The sequence below is a fragment of the Girardinichthys multiradiatus genome, chromosome Y (assembly GCF_021462225.1).
Source record: "Girardinichthys multiradiatus isolate DD_20200921_A chromosome Y, DD_fGirMul_XY1, whole genome shotgun sequence".
Lineage (NCBI taxonomy): Eukaryota > Metazoa > Chordata > Actinopteri > Cyprinodontiformes > Goodeidae > Girardinichthys > Girardinichthys multiradiatus.
In genome coordinates this window covers 27,276,715-27,297,746 of record NC_061818.1, presented here as the reverse complement: position 1 = coordinate 27,297,746, position 21,032 = coordinate 27,276,715, and the positions used below count along the sequence as shown (strand labels likewise).

General features: G+C 39.4%; 2 protein-coding genes across 3 annotated transcripts in view; both read right to left on the bottom strand.

Moving 5' to 3' along the window:
• LOC124864970 overlaps nt 1-21,032 on the bottom strand; it is a 458,718-nt gene that overhangs the window by 279,963 nt on the left and 157,723 nt on the right. The window lies entirely within an intron of this gene.
• Nucleotides 433-20,308, bottom strand: LOC124864974 (phospholipid phosphatase 3-like). Its single transcript, XM_047359936.1, has 6 exons — nt 19,591-20,308; nt 7,045-7,202; nt 6,665-6,951; nt 6,487-6,544; nt 2,102-2,278; nt 433-1,947 (listed from the first exon to the last, which is right to left on the bottom strand). Exons 1-6 carry the CDS (start codon nt 19,796-19,798, stop codon nt 1,843-1,845), a joined length of 993 nt encoding a protein of 330 aa, XP_047215892.1. The 5' UTR covers nt 19,799-20,308; the 3' UTR covers nt 433-1,842.

Here is a 21,032-nt window from a genome sequence, read left to right as displayed (position 1 = left end):
TAAATTAATATCACTCTTTTAATTCTTCATTGTAGCATACTTAATATTATTTGTTTTATCTAACATAGTTTCATCAATTCAAATGTGTATTTCTTGTTTTTAACCTCTGTAAAGCACATCATGTTACACTTAGCTATATGAAAACCTCTATAAATAAAATTTGATTAAATTCTTTTTATTGTTTTACTCAGCAAAAAACTGTGTCAAGTTTACTGGCATTTTCTGTGTTTTCTTTACTGATAGCAGTCCTTTTTTTGTTGTTGTTGTTGTTTTGGAGATGATTCTGTGATTCGCTTTCTGTGGCTGAGTTTTTGACTGGCCCATTGGGTTTTGTCTAACAGTGTTGCAACAGTACAATAGTTGGACATGGGAAAGAAAATTGTGCGTCACTTTTCCTTCTGCCAAAAATGACAGACAGCAGAAAAACTTGAAAACATTCAACATTCACTTTAATGGTTTGGTTGTTGTTTGCTTGTTTTTGTTTTTTTTAGTACAGTGGTTATTTCTGCCTATGTGGCATTCACAGATAAAGACATAAACAAACAATAACTGGGAAGACAACACACATAGCTTTTTGATAATATCTGTGGCTCAGTCTAATTGTTACAACAAGTAAGAGAGCGACACTGTGCACCTGTACATACACTTACACAAACATGTCAAATCTGTCCAAGACTTGAAACTAATACTTTTAAAATTCTGTGTGGTGACAGCTATTTACATACAGTTTGCACAATTAACATATTTAGACAAAATCATAGTGTATGAGTTTGAAGTTAATAAAAATAAACACTGATTATTCAAACTTGTAATAAAATATATAACACAGATTATTATTAGAAGGTTACCTGTTATTAGGTCAAGTGCTATTAAGTTTGATTTACAGGAGAACAACTGTATCTCAGTCAAACATCTCCTTTCTGAGTGGCATAAATCAAGGTGCAGCTAAGAGATTGGAGTCCAGAGGCAAAAGTCAGAGGTTACAAAAAATTCAGTCAAGCCTCCACCTTCTGAGAAAAGTGGTTAGTACAGAAAAGTGGTGTTGTGGAAGGGGAGAATCCAGGTAAGAGTCCTTCCACTCACCACCTCGGTTACTCAAAAGAGAACAATTGCATTGTATTACAGCACAAATATTGGGTTTTCTTTGCGAACACACAGGAAATGGTTTAGTCAAGGGGAAGCCAGGCAGTCTGGTGAGGAAAGTGTCACGATGTGGCAGCGAAGGTAAAGATGGTCAGAAGTTTAAGTAAGTGCTCGTTGGTCATCTCTTGCCAGTCCTGCAGATTTTACAAAGCTGTCTTCACATCAGAGGTGGTGAGGTGGTCTAAGTTCACAGCTGCTGGTTGATACATTCCCAGTTGAACAGAGAAGCAACTAAAAAACTAAAAAGAGGAGGCTGCTGTTTTCTCATTTTTCACTCAGAATCAGAGAATGATTGAATGTACTCTGAAAGCTAAGGTAAATGCTAATACCCTCCTCTTTGGGAAAATAAGACCAAATGGAAAAAAAATAGCAGCTTATTAAAATTATCTTGAAAATATATATATTTTATATTTATATAAAAAATATTTGAAATATTCATTTTGTTCACTGGGCAGGTTTTATGTACTGCCCTATGTGCTTCTTGCATTTCACATGTGTGTAAATATGTTACATAAATGTACATCAGCATATTAATCAGTATGCCAGGATGTATAAGCTTGGGTTAGATTGTACTCTTCTATCACCTCCTTGTCTTGAAATGATTCCCTTACTTTATATCCTAAAGTTTATCCCTTCCCTGTATGTTTTTCTTGCTGTACTGCAGTCCATCCTCTCTTATTGTTCTCCTGATGCCACCTGCTAGCAAACAGTTTGCTGGCTGGACAGTGGACTATCCAGGGACATTTTTGTTGGAGACAGGTCTGGACGGGCACAGGGCTTAAACATCGACGAGATGTGAAAAGCCTGCAGGCAGAGATAAAAAGCTCGTCAGGAGATAAACACTGACCACATATGAGAGAGCAGAGTGAGAAGGTAGAAAGAGACTACTATTTGACCCAACTCCCCTAAAAGCAGACAGAAATTCATCCTGCAAAGAGGAAAATAACCCTGGACATACCACCCAGTATGCAGTGAGACCCCCTTGAATGAAGCCAGTGAGGACATCAGTGGGGTGGTGGCGGTAGTCAGAGATGCGGCTCAGGCCTGTGTAGAAGGCCAACATCACTAAGAGGAACTGCACAAGGGGACGCAATAACCGAGCTCCTCGCCATGACAACCTGGCCTGCAGGTAGAACTGCAAAAAAGGAGAAAAATACTGTTTTTATACAATCTGCACACTATTAATATATGCATGTAGATACTTGTGTGCTAATGCATGCCCCCAAACACATAAAACTGTGATTATGTTTAATGACTAAAGTTCTGCAAACAGAGATAAAGTACTTTAAGTGAAAGATGAGCATCCGCTCAATCTGCAACCCAGAGGGAAAACAGAAGCTTGGAATGACTCCATAAACAATTCCTATGCTGTGCTTCATCCTTATATTCATCATCCACTATGGAGCTAAAGGGAAAATAGAAATTTGCGGCTTCAAAATAAGTTTAACTGTGATCCAAAGGCAGGAAAAGCTTAATGAAGTCATCAGAGTCTGTCTGGTCTTATCAGACACCAGGGCCCACATTCCTGCAGGAAAGCCGACCTTCAGTGGGTTTTTCTCTACTTCCAGTGCGAGCAGGTGTTACTCCTACTGCTTTAAGCACAAGCAGCTGGCTACAGTCTGGGAGGCATGTACCTACAGGTTTGAGTTGTCTACAGACTATTGAAACATTAGGAAGAAGCAAGCCAATGTGCAAAGCTGTCTCACTAAACACTTCTTATTAGTTTTTATCACCCATTCTTTCCCTTTTTCAGTCCTATAACAGCTACCAATTTCATTGTCTCCTGTTGGATTTTTGTCTGATAGATCAACACAAAGCCCTGCATGATTGTGAACCTGAAATTAAAAAAAGTACATGGTTCTTAAATTATTTATATTCAGTCTCCAGAATCAATATTTTCAGCTTCTACAGCTTTATTGTAAGTCTATACCAGCTTTGTACATCAAAAGACTGAATATTTTGCCAATTCTCTGAAAAATATCGCAAGCTCAGTTAGTTTAGATAAACAACGAACATGACAAGCAATTCTTGCCACAGAATGTCAGTTTGATTTACATTTGGACTTTGGTCCATTCTAACACATCAATATCTACTGATCCAAATCCTTCCATTGTAACTCTGGATGTACAGGGGTTGGACAATGAAACGGAAACACCTGTCATTTTAGTGTGGGAGGTTTCATGGCTAAATTGGACCAGCCTGGTAGCCAGTCTTCATTGATTGCACATTGCACCAGTAAGAGCAGAGTGTGAAGGTTCAATTAGCAGGGTAAGAGCACAGTTTTGCTCAAAATATTGAAATGCACACAACATTATGGGTGACATACCAGAGTTCAAAAGAGGACAAATTGTTGGTGCACATCTTGCTGGCGCATCTGTGACCAAGACAGCAAGTCTTTGTGATGTATCAAGAGCCACGGTATCCAGGGTAATGTCAGCATACCACCAAGAAGGACGAACCACATCCAACAGGATTAACTGTGGATGCAAGAGGAAGCTGTCTGAAAGGGATGTTCGGGTGCTAACCCGGATTGTATCCAAAAAAACACAAAACCACGGCTGCCCAAATCACGGCAGAATTAAATGTGCACCTCAACTCTCCTGTTTCCACCAGAACTGTCCGTCGGGAGCTCCACAGGGTCAATATACACAGCCGGGCTGCTACAGCCAAACCTTTGGTCACTCATGCCAATGCCAAACGTCTGTTTCAATGGTGCAAGGAGCACAAATTTTGGGCTGTGGACAATGTGAAACATGCATTGTTCTCTGATGAGTCCACCTTTACTGTTTTCCCCACATCCAGGAGGGTTGCGGTGTGGAGAAGCCCCAAAGAAGCGTACCACCCAGACTGTTGCATGCCCAGAGTGAAGCATGGAGGTGGATCAGTGATGGTTTGGGCTGTCATATCATGGCATTCCCTTGGCCCAATACTTGTACTAGATGGCGGCGTCACTGCCAAGGACTACCGAACCATTCTTGAGGACCATGTGCATCCAATGGTTCAAACATTGTATTCTTGAAGGCGGTGCCGTGTATCAGGATGACAATGCACCAATACACACAGCAAGACTGGTGAAAGATTGGTTTGATGAACATGAAAGTGAAGTTGAACATCTCCCATGGCCTGCATAGTCACCAGATCTAAATATTATTGAGCCACTTTGGGGTGTTTTGAAGGAACGAGTCAGGAAACATTTTCCTCCACCAGTATCACGTAGTGACCTGGCCACTATCCTGCAAGAAGAATGGCTTAAAATCCCTCTGACCACTGTGCAGGACTTGTATATGTCATTCCCAAGACGAATTGACGCTGTATTGGCCGCAAAAGGAGGCCCTACACCATACTAATAAATTTTTGTGGTGTAAACCCAGGTGTTTCAGTTTCATTGTCCAACCCCTGTATGTTTAGGGTTGTTTTTCTGCTGGAAGGTGAACCCCGACCCCAGTCTTAAGTCGTTTGCAGCCTTAAACAGATTGTTTGGCTGCATTACCTTCCTTTTTAGCTCCATCCATTTTCCTATCAACTCTGACCAATTACCCTTTCCCTGCTAAAGTGACACATTCCCACAACAGGATTTTGCCACCACAATGTTTCACTGAAGGGCCTTTGTTCTGGATGATGTGCTTGTTTTCCACCACACCTAGAGTTTTGCATTTAGACTAAAAAGTAAAATTGTTTACTCGTCTGACACTTTTGCTGTGTACTATACATGGCAACCCTAAACTATGATTTCTTATGACTCTCTTCTTGCCCCTTCTTCAGAAAGAGCAGATTTATGGAGTAAACAACTAATACTCTCCAAACAGGATGTCCAGACGTTCGTGGACATATGTTTTAAAGCTATTTAAAGTGGGTAACTAATTGTCTTGTTTAGCCCACAAAATGTATTTAAATTAGTATTTTCTAGACCCCTTTAAAGAAAAAGACATTGAAAGTCTAACTTGGTCAGGCCATTTGACCAACTACCACCTTTTAACCACATTTAGATATCAATAGACTTCTGTAGATGACTTTTAACTTTAATTTCTCAACCACATTTACAGATGTAAGACAAATATTTTCTCCATCTTCAAAGTGGGTTGTGGCTCTATGCAGGTCCTCCAGAGCTACTATGGCTGCTTTTCTAATAATTGCTTTCCTTGCCAAATCAGTTTAGGTCTACAGCCATGTGTTGATAGGTCAGTGAGATGTTTAAAGTATGGGATTATGTATCATGTGTTAACCCCGCTATTACGTTTTAGACAAATTTTTCCCTGACTTGTCTGGTGGCTTGTTTGGTCTTTATGATGCTGTTGGTTCACTAATGTTCTCTGATAAACCTCTAAGGGATTCACTAAACAGCTACAGTATACCTATTCTGAAATTAAACTACAAACAGGTAGATTTTATTTAAGGAGGACATCTATAAGTAGTCGGTAGCATTGGATTTTATGTGGGCTAAATACAAATGTACGCCTCACTTTTCAGATTTTAATTTGTAAAAAAAATGTAAAAACCATACATAATTTTTCTTCCATGTCACAGTTAGACCAACACTAAGAGCGCATCACATAAAATCCTAGTAAGATACATTCAAGTCTTTGTTTAGAGGCATAAAGTAAGTGAATCAAATATTGGAGGAACTGCTCTGAGCCTGAAAATATTTAGGTCATCTGAAATGATCAATTATGGATTAATTATAGGTAATACACCAGGAATGTGGACACTGTATGGATGATGACAGGCTTTTGTCTCCCTCTAACTGTCACTTCTCTTTTACAAAGCAGCCATGAGCACTGGGCAGTGCATTCAAAGGGAGAGAGATGAAGAGATGGGGAGGGGGGCAGGGTGGCAGGGGCTTTAGAGGGTCTCTATTGCTGAAAGAAGCCTGTCGATCTCTCAGCAGGCATTTTCAGCCCTCCTCCCCCTCTGCTAAATAAGACCCACAACAAGGCCTTCTCTGTTTGTGGAGTCTCTTCATCTATTCACGCACCCTGTGGAAAACAGCCTCCCTCACCCCACAATCTTTCTGTTTCACCAGTTCTTTCAACTTCAGGCAGGATGCATGTGGAGAACTGCTGCTCTAAAATATGCCCTTCTTCACAATCAGAAGTTAATGTATTAAACAGCACGTGTTTGTTGTGCTTGTGTTAACTTGGTTCATTAATACTTGGAAATTTGGTACTTTGACCTCAAGAGGCCAGTGTTTCAAAATTTTAAAATCGAAATAGAAAGTTGGAACTGTAGCTTTTAGAAAAAATCAGAAACAAGATAGAGTAATTGATTTAAATATGCTCACAAGTGAAAGTGAAGGTCACATTGATGATTAGTTTCCTGGAAAATGTATGAATGTAAAGCACTTACTGCCAGATAAAGCATGGTGTACATCGCAAAGGAAGCATGACCAGAGAAAAATGATTTCCTGAAAGAGAAGATCAAAATAAAATGCCACATCCTACTCATTAATTGTGTGTGTTAACTAACAGTACACCCACCCTTAGTAAACACTTCAGCTCTGAATGAAAAAAATAAAGACACACACCTTGCCTCTTCCACCAACTTGGGGATTGGCTGATTGCAGATGACCTGAGAGACGTAGCTGCCAGGAGTGCATTTAATAGATGCATATGTGATGTTGCACACAGAGAGGAAGTTCGGTCGCAGGCGCCCCACACTGAGCTTGGCCATGTTGGTGAGAGACTGCCCCACACTACAACCAAACAGGAAGCTTCCCAGTTCCTTGTATAGACATGACACATAGCGGTTTCTAACAAAAGCTTGTGAGAGTACACCTCGGAAACGCACCCGATAACACTCGCCCAGAGCAATCTGGAACAGAAACAAGAGAAATTGGTTTGTTAAAGCCATGCTGAACAACTGCATGAATAAAAACATGAGGAACTGAAGTATCATTGGCCTTACTGTTAAGCCAGTAATAGCAATGCCACCTGCAATGAGCAGGTTGTCAGGGATGGCCTCCCTCTCCAAGTAGGGATAGGTGATGGTGTCATCTCCGCAGAAAAAGCCTCGTTCATATGGGGTTACTGCCTTCAATTCACAAGCAAAAAATGGGATGGAAGCTGATAAGAAAAGATAATTAAAGAGAGTGAGGGGTGAGAAGCAGACAAAAAAAAACCAAAAGATCGCTCAATGAATGTCTAAGATGTGGTTTGCGCATCAAGGATCATAGAGACAAAAAGAAGTGAGGGGGCAGGGTTGATACAGAGACACAGAGGCTGTTGGCAGCATGAAAGGTGGTTTTCTTCTGACTCATGTCATAAGATACAACACAGCAAGGTAAGCAGCGATATCGTGTGTCAGGCACTTGGGTACACAATCTGCAAATATCCGAGGATAGATATTCCACTCATAGCCTCATCAACCTGAGGAGCAGGAAGAAGGAAGAGGGTTGACACACAAAATACGCATGACACTTAAAGGTTCAGAAGAATCGGAAAATCGAAAAGAGGAAGGAGGAAGGTTTTAAAGAGCATAGCAACAAAAAACAAAAAATTTCAGAGGGCTAAAAGAACAATGAATTCACACTCCAAAGAGGTATCATTAAACCAGTGATAAAAAATGTCTGATCTAAAACTTTTAACATCTAACCTAAGTTTCCAGCCTGGTAACTGATTACTAAAAAAAACCAAGAGGTCAAGGTCAGCCTAAGTCATGCAAACAGATAGCACAGTCAGATGGTAAAAGAAGTAAAGTTGTGCAATGCTTTCGGGAGTGGAAATGTTTCAGAACCCCCCCCCCTCCAAAATACCACAAAAAAAAAAACGTGTTTAGCTCATTTGTACTTTCAAACTAAAAGCCAATAACCCTGTAAAGACTTACATAGAATCCTCCATTTCTTTATCCCATGTCCCCTGTGGAATGCAGTGAGAACATGGGACTAATCATTAACCTCTGCCGCTGTTTCTCATCCCAGGCCTGCTTGTTGGCTGGAACCCACCCAGGCCAAAAGCGCTGCTCTTGCCAGGGAATCTCTTGACTACGTGACTTTATGGTGCACAGGATACACACTTTAAATCAAGGAACAACAAGCAAACACACCCTCAAACACCCAAACAGTGGTCTGAAAACATGTCTTTAAGGTTTAAACAAAATCTGTTTAGCCACTGTTCTGTATTTGATTGTATTATCAGCCTTTTCACTTTCATTCAACCTCGATGTACAGATAAATATTTACAATGTAATAATGTTCTTCTGCCACTTAACATTTTAAACACTGTTGAGACACATTGTTGCATTGCATGCAAACTTGATTTAAAAAGGTCTGTTACAGAAAGATTTGCTGGTTGAACTCTGTTCAAACTCAACCTGCCCTCACAGAAAGACAAAACAGAGGCATGTTTAGGAAGGTTTGCAGGGAGAAAGAGAGTAAAACCCACTGCAGACACATAGCAGAGGCTGTGACGCCAACAAAGAGAGGAAGAAAGATAGGAGACACCTCTCATCCGACCCCAATCTCTCACTCATCTCCTTCAGTCACCACGTACACGTACACATACAGCACATCATGCACCCACACACCTCCCACAAGTGTCCTTTCATCACTTGTGTTCAGCTTTGACTTCTTTGATTCTACATCACCAAACGTAAGTCAAACTATTAAACATTTACATTACATTTATGTAGCAAATCTTATTTTATTTAAGTATTCAGAAATCATATGACTCTTATACCACCACATCAATGTCTTCCTAATGTTAGAACATTTACAGTGCTTTGCAAAAAGATTCAACACCCTTGAACTTATTCACATTTTATGTTACAACCACCAACATCAATGTCTTTTAATAGATCAACTCCAAGTAGTGCCTGATTGTGAAGTGGAATATAATTGATACATGGCTTTAAAAGGTTTTTACAAATAAAAATCTGAAAAGTGTAGCGTTCATTTATATTCTGCTCCCCTATGTAAACACTTTGAAGAGCCACCTCTGACATTTGAAGCAGCTTCAATTATTTTGGTGTATATTTCTGCCAGTTTTGCATATCCAGACACTGATCTTTTTTAGTCAATGATTTTTTGTAAAATAGTCCAGGCTCAGTCAGATTGGATGGAAAGTGTCTTTGAACAACAATTTTCCAGTCTTACAATAGATTCTAAATTGAATTTAGGTTTGGACTATTCCTAGGAATTAGGTCTGGACTATTCTAATACATGAACATACTTTGATCACTATCATTCCTATGACTGACGTTATCCTGCCAGAAGGTGATCCTGCACTTCAGTCATTTGATGCTTCTTACGTTTTCTTCCACGATTGCCCTGTATTTAGCTCCATCAACTCCAACCAGCTTCCCGGTCCTTGTAGAAGTTATTTCAGCAGCATGAAGCTGTCACCATTATGTTTTACTATGAGGACTGTGTGTTCAGGGTTATGCATGATGTTAGGTTTCTGCGGTACTGACATTTTGCTTGCTGGTCTCATCTGGCCAGAGGACCTTCTTCAACATGTTTGCTGTGTCCCAGCTTGTGCCAGACTGCAAACAAGACTCCTTATAGTTAAATAAAATCTTAAACACAGTCTCCTGTTGCTTTCTTTCTGCCACTCTTAAAAAAAAAAAAAAAACAGATTTGTAGAGTGCATGACTAAAAATAGCCCTGACAGCATATTCTCAAACTTGAGCAGAAGATCTCTGCTGCTCCTCTGATTACTGCTCTCCTTAGGCCAGATTACAAACACATGTCACACTTGAAAAATTTTCATTGTAAATATCTTGAAATTCATGTATAATTTACATTCCACTTCACAATTCTGCATAATTTTGTGTTGGTGTATCACATTAAATCCCAGAAAAATACTATAAAATTTGTGGTTTCAATGTAACAAAATATGAAAACGTTTCTGAATACTTTTTGCAGGGCAATGTATCTTAAGAGGCATGAGCATTACAAAAATGTAGGTAATATCACATTGCAGGCACATAAATAGTTGCTGCACTGGTGTATATTTATTTCAGACATGGTGTGGGTCTCCAATTTAAATGAACTTTAAGCAATTATAGCAACTTAAAACCGAATGCCAACAGTAAAATGTATCATTTATTAGTTCCAGAACATTTAATAGTTCCAGAACATTCGTCATTTGATCATAATTGAAAAATGTTAAGCTTAACTGAGCCAGATTTTTGACAAACAGAGACAAAGGCTTTTTGCTTTTCCATGAAATCCATTAACAGCCCCTTTTGTACGCTCATCAGGTTTTACTATATAGCAACTCCTTTTTCAGCAATCAATATGTTGCTGCATTGACAGAGAGATAATGGATAGCCCCACCATTAGGGCCCAATCACAGTGCTGTTACACAATAAACATGGACTTTTTAAGGGATCATTTTCAATGCTCACTATCTAATGGGACCCATAAAATGCTGAGCCAAACAGAGGTAGTATGTTGTATCAACCAGTGAGTGCCAATAAGGGTGGTTGTGTTATATCCCTGTTTTTGCATGAGGTGCAACTAGTCTCTAACATGCATTGAACAACATTAAGATTAAAATGACATATGGTACTGTGGCTTCCTTTGAAAATAAACCACAAAATTTACCTTTATCTTCAAGCGAATCACATATTCAAATTCAGCTGATCAAAACATAAACCGAATACACAAACATAGCTACATGTTACAAGCTCCAGTGTCACTGCCAACCTGTGCGTTTTGCAGCTACGCCAACCGTTTTCACAACCAGCGACAAAAACCATCCAGAGACTGTCACATCATCTGTCAGGCAGCTGTGAGCCAACCTCTGCACCTGGCCCAGACATGTTTAAAAGAAAGCCAGAACAAGAAGGCCTGCAAGGAAACCGAAAGGGGGCAGAGAAGTGGTTCAGCTCAGTTGAGCTAAAATGTGCTGCTCTCTGGGCCTGGCTTTCTGAGCCAGAATGCTTTCAAATAGTCAAAAGGGACAGAAAGAAAGAGGTGGAAGAAGGAGTGGAGACATGCCCAATTCTGAGAAACTCTTCTGGTTCTAATTTACACATCTATGACCATGGCCCAGAATGATCTCTTTTTGAGAGCGGAAAAACAACAACCATCATCAAAAAAAGAACAAGGAAGTAATTTAAGTTTGTGAGTAAAAGTTAGCAAATTATAGTTACTCTCTGTCATGAAGTGTGTCAGTAAGTAAGAACAAGCTAAAATGTGCAGTCAGGAAAGATTATTGATGATTGATGGGAAGTAATCCTTGTGTGTGAGAAAAATTCAATAGACGGAATAATGAAAGATGCAACAAGAGCTTCTCCAAGAGGAACAGCACACGGAGGCGATTAGTGGCGGTTCTGGAATGTGAGGGTCAGGGATTTGGGCTCTGCTGGGACCCGCTCTGTAAACATGACCCAGCCTCAACCAAGAAAATACCCCTCACATGACTACAGAGATTTATATACACTTAAAAACCCACAATTAGATACAAATAAACCTAAACCCACAGACTAATAAGCAAATTAAACACACCACAAAAACAGAAAGGGGAAAAAAAATCACCTTGCCTGAAAATTAACCATCAAAATATACCTTGCTAAAGGAGTAAACCATAAAAACGTGTAAGCAATTCTAAAGACATCCAAGCAGCTCTTACACAATCACATGTCTAGATAACCTCTGTGTATTCTGCTTCTATCTGATATACAGTCCATGCAACCTCAAAGATAAGTAACACAGCCTAAAGCTATATCTAAGCAGCAATAATGGCCACCCATGTCACTGCACCCAATAACATTGGACAGCACAGGCCCGGATCTGCATTTGCCCTTTGACAAAAGTGGAGGACATACAATTAGTGACCTGTCAACACAGGTCCGTCTGGCCTGCAGCTTGGCACTGAGCTTTGCAGCCACCCTGATGGGTGGTCCATCTCCAACCGGCCTTTTACCAGCTTGCATATGCCACCATTTCCAAGGTAAATTTCAATCTGCTTCTTTTTCTTCAAGTCAACCCTTAAAAAAAAAGAAGAAAAAAAGCTGGGCTGCTAAAACATGTAGTGTCAAAATTTGACGCTTTTGCAGGCATGATAATCCCCAGTAACCTTTTGAGGAGCAGTCGGATATCTTCCCTAATATGCTCATAAACAGCAGCTAGGGTTTTGCTTGTGCAATTATTTGTGCAATGGTAATTTTAATTCCACAAAGCTGTCTACATAAGCTAGTCAGGTTCTAATCTCTATAAAGTCTGAGCAAGGTCTTTAATGGCAATGTTAGGAATTATATTTCAGTTTTAGCCCCAATTAAAGAACTGTGATGTTATGAAATTGTACTGATGATGTCTTGCCCCGTTCTTCCTTGGTGACAATGTCCAGATGATGGACAGGGAGGAGAACAATTAAACCCCTGCTATACTGATGCATTCTCTATTTTCCATACTGATGTATTTTGTCTGCCCCCATGGCACGACAAAGAGATTTATCACTGAAGAACAAAGAGATCTGAGGATTCACAACAGTCATATCCTGAACCCTAAGATAACATCAGCATCTTCTGCAGCTGGACCCCAAACAAAAATACTCCCTGCTTCCTTTATCATAGTACATCTTATGTAGACAGAGAAATGCCCAGAGAGACAGTGAGACCTGTCTAGCTAAAAACAATATATATCTCCCAAATCAATAAACAGACATTCAACAAAAGGAACCCATGTTTTTTTATCTGCATTTAACTTGCATTATTTTCAAAAAGTCCACCAGGAAAGAATTCATGCCCTTTATACTTTTATTGTTGCCACTGGCCAGAGAAGACAAGCTAACCACAGCTGGTCCTGTTTTCCCCAACACTTCAATGTCTGGCTTCCTGGAGCCCAGTTTTGGAGTTGAGGGTATGAGTGGTGAGTCCTGCATGTTTGCCTGTCTGATTCAGCAGGCACAAAAGGGGCATGTTACTGAGGTATACTTGGAAACTTTGAAGGATTTCAATGGCGGGCTTTTGTGCTGAGATGGTAAAAAGTCCCAAATCAAAGCAAATAGTGAAATGACCTACTGACATTTTGGCTATTAGCACTTTGACACACATCAGGAATTATCTGACCTGACTTGAGACAGTCACCGCCAAGGAAGGACAAGCCAGCAGTGTGGGATAAGTGGTTGTTGTGTCTTATCTAAGAGGTCCGTCAAGGTTATTTTCAAAGGAGGAGAGCAATTATTTTTGGGTGAATGATCAAACCTGGGTGTTCTTGGTGACGTAAAGAGAAAAACCTACTTTATATGAAATATGACACATTCATAAGACTGTCCCGATAATGGGGAACTATTTAATGGCACAAAGAAGGTTTGTCTAACTTTTCTTGTTGTGGTATAAACAGAAGAAGAGTCATTACCTCTGAAAAACTAAATGGCATTGCAACTGTTTGTAATCAAAGTCAGTTGGAAAACTTGGTGGAGACCCTCTCCAGAACAATTCCAGCTAATGAGCGCTGAGGTTTGGAATCCTGCTCACATCTTTATTTACTCATTAGAGCTAATACCTATGAACCACCCAAGGCACTTGTGGAACTGTCATCTAGAAGATTGCAGCTGTCTCATTAAAATTAAATTTGAAGCTTTATACTGAATAGTTTTTTGAGTATTCCTTGCTGGGAAACAAACAGACAGCTGTGTATAGGATCCCACAGGTACCCAGGGATCGAACCTTTGGTACTTACTGTAGATCTTCATCTTGTATCTTTTCATCTCCTTCATAAAGGATGCTGGCTCATCAGGCTCTCACTTGCCCCTCAGCCTTTTGGCAACTGAGACATTCGTGAGTCCTGTAACATACTACCAGATGAACGAAGCAATACAGTAAAGTGAACTTAATGGTAGTCTTTCTGAGGAGAGGAACTCTTAATGGATTTCTGAATCCTGTCCATGCTGTCAAATGGGAAGAAGATGCATTAATACACTAATAAGAGGCAGTAAGCAAAGTCACTTATTCCACTGGCTAATGATTTGACTGAGCCATTTTTAATAGCTCTCCATCTGTCAGTCGTAGAGTGACGCCAGTTTGTTCCATAACTTCAGGGAGTCAAGGCCCAAGACATTAAGCAAAACAGAACCGGCAAATTTGTCAACAAACAACAAGCACATGGCGGCTGTAGTAGTGTTGGAATTAGAAGCCATATGACTCATACACTTTTACACAGCCACACACATACACATACCCACATACACAACACACACACGTTATTTCACACACATAAACTATTTAATGTTCCTGGGCATGCACACGCAAGCATGCTGTGACATGTGGCCTCCAGCCGTCTTACTCACTCAGCAGCTTTCTTAAAAGAAGAGGATAAAAACCTAACTATAAATCTGCACCAAAACACATGCAGATGTGAAAAAAACAGAACACACTCACACCCTTTTTACATTTGGGACACCTGAAGTACCAAAATAAAGTTTGGTTGAAGCAAAGAGAGGGATGAGGAAAACAGTCTGGAAGTAGAGTGAAAAGAACAAGCCCTGCTAGAATCTAGATTTTTGAGGTAGATACTAATCATCTGGACCCAGCATGCTGTTTCATGTCTCAAACCAAATCTTGCCTTCCACAATACTGATCATCTGAATCCAGCTTTCTTTTTCTTTTCAGCAGGGAAACACTTTCTGCTGTAAAACTGGTCATTTTGTAAATTGTCTTTCTTGTACCTAACAGATAAATCACAACCATGTCATTTGATTTTACTCCTTCTTGTTGTGTCATCAAACATGTGTGAAAAGAACACACCAAAAAAATCAGGGAGGCCTGTCCATGCTTGCTTCTCAGAAAGCCAAAATCTCCTGATCTCTCAAAGTTTGGACCTTAAATTTTAGACCAAGCCACAGGATGCAGATTTTGTCAGCTCTTTTTCAGTCAAAACCCTACAGTCTCAACAGGAATGCATACATGTGTTTAAGCACACAAGCAAACACTTGACTAGACTCAGACATTTGCATTCTGCAGTTTACACAGAAAAGGGAGCTGAGCTGAACCAGAACAATCCATCTTTGTGAAGCAAGCATTATGCACATTTCTTTATGGCCTGAAAACAACCCTGCCTTATTATGGAGGTATAACAATGTTTGACAACCCTGGCGTTGAGTAAGAATCAGGTAAACTGAGTCAAAGCCTTCATTTATATTGTCAATAACGTTAAAGATAGAAAAAAAATCACCACATCATACAAACTTTATTTCACCACTTTGAGGTAAACTTTGTAAGAAAAGTCCCCAAAGCCTCAGAGGTCTTAGTTGTTCTTCAGCTGATCACATAATTATGATGATGCCTCAGGATAAAATTCCCCATCCACAACAGTGAATGAGCCTCTTTAAAGCATGCATAATACTGCAGGTCAACTGTCTGGGAAGATCTGATGATGGTGTTTTTAAGGGAGGATTGTTTTTTTTGTTGTTGTCAAAGATAAGCAGGCGGAGTGAAATGAAGGGCCGATTCAGTTCCAATAAGTGGGGCCATTCATTTACAAATGCCAAAAGATGAGTCAAAGTCCAGTAACGGCTGATAAGAAGCGTGATGATAACCAGCACAAAGACGGGCAGGATGTTTCTAACAAGGCGTAGACTGTAGAGTTCACAATGTCAATTATTACCAATTATACGTTATGGTGTGATGTGTTGAAAGCTGTCACTTTGAGTACGAAAAGAATTTACAACTTCATAATTAGAGGTTGTAATGTGGATCTAGAGCAAGTTAGGCTTCTCAACAGAAACCTCTTGAACAAGTACATGAACTTTTCATTCATGTGTTAATTTATTGAATGGGTCTGCATAAATACAGACCAAAAGTTTGGAAGTACAGCCATTACCGGCCAGACAATGGATAGCAGCTACAAGTTTCTGTTCGCAATGCTTGTATATAGGTCATAACTTTCAGCACTTTGAGAAAAGCAAAGTTTAAGCAAGATATTCAAGCAATATTCATATATTTGTAGAGCTGCACGAGACTGAAACTCAGTAAACAAAGCAATATCAGTGTGTTTAATATTGCAATTGCAAAGGACTGCTTTGCTGCAATATTTGCAGGGCTATGGAATTTCAGCTGCCACACATTCAACCTCTGCTTTCCAATTTGACTTTTGCCGTCCTGTCCGGCTACAAATAATAATTTCTTAGAGACCACAACCAGAAAGTTCAAGAGGAGTGATGGAGACATTGTGATAATGGAAAACAAAGAGAGAACACAAAAAAATATGAGTTAATCAAAACCAATAATATTGCAATGTTAAGTTTTATTAAAATTGCGCAGTCCTATTTATTTTATTGTAAAGTATCAAAAAAGCGCAAATATTTTTTTGAATAAAACTGATCTTGCTTCCAAACATTTGAATCTCATCTGGTTTCTCAGCAATAAAAATAAAAGAGGAAAAAAGGCATAATAAATAAAAAATGTTTGCATCTTTTCCCCTGTTTCTCACCTGTTTACATGTAAGTAATCTCAAGCAACATAAGTATTGAAGTTATGCACACTTGAACACCTGTTGAGTTTATTTATATATGGATACTAAATCCACCTGTGTCTATATACTGGTCAATTTGTCAAACTATGTTCTTTGATGATTAAATTCCTCTGCTCTAAGTTTAGATTAAGGTAGTTAAATTTTATAGTTTAATTTTCTGAACTGTCCCTAAACAAATGACACAAATTTTACACTATACATAGAAAGAAAGACTATGTGGAAATCCGTCCAGACTGAATAAAATACCTGTATTCAAATCTTTCAATAAGCAGATTGTATTTTTTAACTTATGATATTTTCTTGGTATTACCTAGCTCTGCTTTTCCGTTGCTTTCTCTCTGCAAAAACTGAAACCCTGTGGGTCCTGACATATTAACATTCATTACAATTGCTCAAAAGTCCATGTTTTTTTAGACTAATACTTAGAGAAAACCAATGCTAGCACATAAAGAACAAGCATTTCTAACACAGGAAGGCTGCAGCAAACCAGCAGGTATGATTTGTTTTGGAAGTCTGAGTTTGGATCTGGGAATAATGTTCAATCCGATTTAAGTTGCAACTTTTCTGTTTTAAGAAAACTAGTGGGATTTACTAAATATTGCAATGCTAACTACAACAATATAAGCAACACAAGCTTATATCAATGTATGTATTTTCCACATTTTTATGTTATATGTTATTATATATTATTTTATGTTTTATGTTATATTAATTTTTATCCATCAAAGACCCTGATTTATTGAGAAATATATTATCAGATTTGCATCCAAACAGCAGTGGCTAAGGTGGCAGGGGTTCATCCAGTAACCGGTAGTTTGCTGCTTCAAACCCCTACTCCATCTCAGTCATTGTGTCCTTTGGCAAGACACTTCACCCGCCTTGTCTTCTGATTGGGGTCAGAGGGTCCGGTGGCGCCGATTGTATGGGAATTTTGTCAGGCTGCCCCAGGGCAGCTGTGGCTACAACATAGCCTACCACTGTGCATGTGTGTATGAATGGGTGGATGACGGATTGTAGTGTGAAGTGCTTAGGAGTCTTCAGACTTGATAAAGCGCTTTATTTTTTTGTACATTTCCAAGTCCAGATTTCAGCTTTAGTCTGAACCCAAAAATTCTGACTTTAAGTTTCAAACAAACAGCACCCAAATAATTCATTTTAATTGATGCAAAACTGGTGATAGGTGCACACGTCAGTTCAAATTTGTAAGGATAAACGGGGTCAAAGAAAGAAGCTTTGTGAAAATGAAAACCTAATTGTCAGTTGGAAAACTGACTTTTGCTCCGTGCTGACTGATGATTACACGTGGCCGGCCACCTCCTTAACTAGCAACCATAGCTGTTAAGTGTGCAAAGTGAAAAATTAATTGCATACCTTTAGGGTTAAAAAATAAGTGTCATTGAATCTGAGAGCCTCACACAGCAGTTTTGGTTGTATCATTATTTCTTACACCTCAACTGCCAAAGAGCATCAGACCCGTTGGTCTGCCTTGACGGGTTCTACCTCTCTCGTGTTTGCTGGCCAAACGGATGATGTCTTACTCACACAACATGCTCCCTTCCTTATGTTTGTCATGAAGAAAAATCTCCCCTTCCAACCATTAGGACCATTAATAGTGCTCAGTAATAACCATTACAAGGTAAAAATTTGTCAAAAAAAGGAAATGTTGCATGTTCTATCATAGAACCAATTTAATCAAAGTATTTACCATCTGAATTTAGAAAAAAACAAGTTTTAAACCACTTTAAAACTTTTATTTTGTGTTCTTGCATCCATGAATGCCATGTCTCCTTATTCCTTAATAAAGGAGGAAAGCAATTTAAAGAAATGTAAAAATGTAAATCCAAGAAACACGTTTTTATTTATTTGTCATCAATTAATTCCACAAAAGGAATGAAAAACTCAAAAACATTGACAATGAGGTATTATATTTGTGTCCGGATCAACAAATTCTGTGCTTGACGCAGCTTTCCCAAATTGCATTTGCTTTAAACCTTTTCTAATAATGTTTGAAAAGTTCAATCTGATTAAGTACAGTGAAAGCACCTCTGGTTACGTGGCTTTTAAGGCTGTCATACCTGCCTCACCATCTGTGCTATTACAGTCAAACATAACAAAAAAATGTGTAACCTATCAAAACAAAAACCCTAAATAAACACATCTGTGAGTACATGGAGATTGGCATTATAACTATGACAGTTTAGCACAATTATTTTGTCTGAACATGAAGCAGGCCATGGTTTCTCTTTTGAGTTTCAGTCATTTAAAGTCACCCACAAAATACAAGCAAGGCTTTCTACTATTAGTAGAATGCCTTTTTTTTTTATATTTATTATTTGATATCCTCATTTCATAATAGCTAATTTCTATGGTTGCCATATCATAATTAGGCCCTGGCAGAGGTTCCCCAATTATTATATTGATATTAAAATGTATTTTTGTGCTTCTGCCAGCTAATTTATCAAATAAGCCTGTAAAGTCTTTCAGCTGTGCGTGGTAAATTACTTGGGGATAACATCCAGTAAACTTGCAGTGAGAGAGGCTAAAGAGCTCGGTCAGGAGGGGCAATTTTCAGCACGAGAACACAAGCACGAGGCATGTTTTCATCCTAAATTCCCACGTTCTTGTTGGGTTGCCATGGGAACAGATGAATTCTGTTCCCAGCAGCTCTGCTGCTGCCAGATGACCCCCTCCCCCTTCTGCATCTACCTCACTCCCTCCCTCCTGCCCTCCCTAATTTCCCCCCACGTGAGTTTTCTTCCTCATTTTCCACTTCTGGAACTTTTGGAAAACTGTTTTGTAGCTGTGTTAACTTTACCAAATTCCTTTACGACGCACTTTTTTCAGTTTTACTTTCCTCTTGAAAAGCCACTGTATTTAGACGAAGAATGAATGTGAAACTGCTGAAAAGAAATGAAGTTGATAACCAATTGTATGTTTTTTAAATGGTGATTTAGAGTATTAGTGCACATCAAAACAGGAAAATGTATAGGCTTCTAATTTAGATCCTCACAGGTAAGAAAAAAAAAGTTGCTTACCAACTAAAATACATATAACATCCAAGGCGACAAGCATCTTCCTCTTGGTACAAAACAAGCCCTGGTCTTCAGGCTGTGTTGGGAAATGTTTCCCAGCGCCGTTCTCCCTCCCTTCCCCGGAGCCTCCGCTGTCAGCCAACCGCAGCGGGACCTCCGCGTCCCGGGGCAGCGTGTTGCAGTGCGTCCCGCTAGAGTTTAACTTCTGCATGTCTGTGTCTGCTAAAGTTTTTTGTTGTTTTTTTTAAAGAAAAACTTGAAGACGAAATAACTGCAATAAGTCCGTCCTGTCGCAGCCAGCTAAGCAAAACAGTTCAGTGCGTCCGTCGGTGCAACAGATCCATGTCAGCTGAAGTTTGACAGCAGCAGACCTCAGGAACCAAATGATCGACCGCTGCCCTTGAGGCAAAGTTTGTCATCAATAAGAAATGCAGGACGTGAGTAAAAGGAACTGGGGAACCAAGTGGGAACCTGGCGAGAACAGTACTCTCTGAGTGAACTTCATAACACATTTCTGAGTGAAAGCAAGTTGTTCTGGTCTGTCTCTTGAATGCTTGAAGCATTAACGAGTGGAAATGCTCCACACAGCGCTCCTCCCCTTAACGATTTATTTTGTCAGGCTTAAAACCCAATTTCCGGTCATACCTGTTTGCTGAAAATTGATGCAGCTTTAGGTCTGAAATCGAAAGGGGCTCTGTCTGCAGACCTTGACAGTCGATGTGTATTGATCGTATTGTAACCCACATGTTCCCCCCGCTCCTGACCTCCCTGCTGTTTGTCTGCTTCTATCCACTCGGATATTTCCTGAGGCGTTAAACTGCCCCACCCAGGTCAGGACGTGCCCCACTTACAGCTCATGTCCCACTAACAAATTCATAAAAGGACATTTTGTTTACCAGCATATCGTTTAACTGTAGTATTCCTAATATCCATTAGGCTGCTAATTGATACTATTCTGTAATTTAAATGACACATAAATAGAAACCATATGATTTCTTATTTATTTACAATGTGAGGAAAAGGAATTTGCCCTTTGACAGATTTCTTGTTTTTGCTCTTATGTCACAATTCAGTGCTTCAGATCATCAGACAAGTTCCAGAGAAAATATAAACAGCAGTTTCTTAAATGATGACTGCATTTATTCAGGGAAAATAAATAATCCTTACCAATCTGATTATATCATGAATTAATTTTGATTTTTAATTCTAAATATGGGTTCATTTTGACCAGCCACAGCCAGATCTCACTACTGCCTGACCTGTGAAACCTTGAAACTCTTTTAACAGAACCTGTTGGACAACAAGAAGTAGATTAAAAGATCTTAAGCGACACCTCGTGCTCTGATTTAAAGAAATTCAACAATAGATGAGAAACAAATTGATTAACATGCAGTATATCAGTCTGGATAGGGTTAGAAAACTCTTTCAGATACTTTGAGAATCCA

What these genes read in the sequence shown, in the direction of transcription:
- LOC124864974 (XM_047359936.1), bottom strand. Translation starts at nt 19,798, where the DNA reads ATGCAGAAGTTAAACTCTAGCGGGACGCACTGCAACACGCTGCCCCGG. An exon ending in TTGCTATTACTGGCTTAACA is followed by an intron (nt 6,952 to 7,044) that starts GTAAGGCCAATG and finishes TTTCTGTTCCAG; the next exon opens with ATTGCTCTGGGCGAGTGTTA. An exon ending in AAGTTGGTGGAAGAGGCAAG is followed by an intron (nt 6,545 to 6,664) that starts GTGTGTGTCTTT and finishes CTTCTCTTTCAG; the next exon opens with GAAATCATTTTTCTCTGGTC.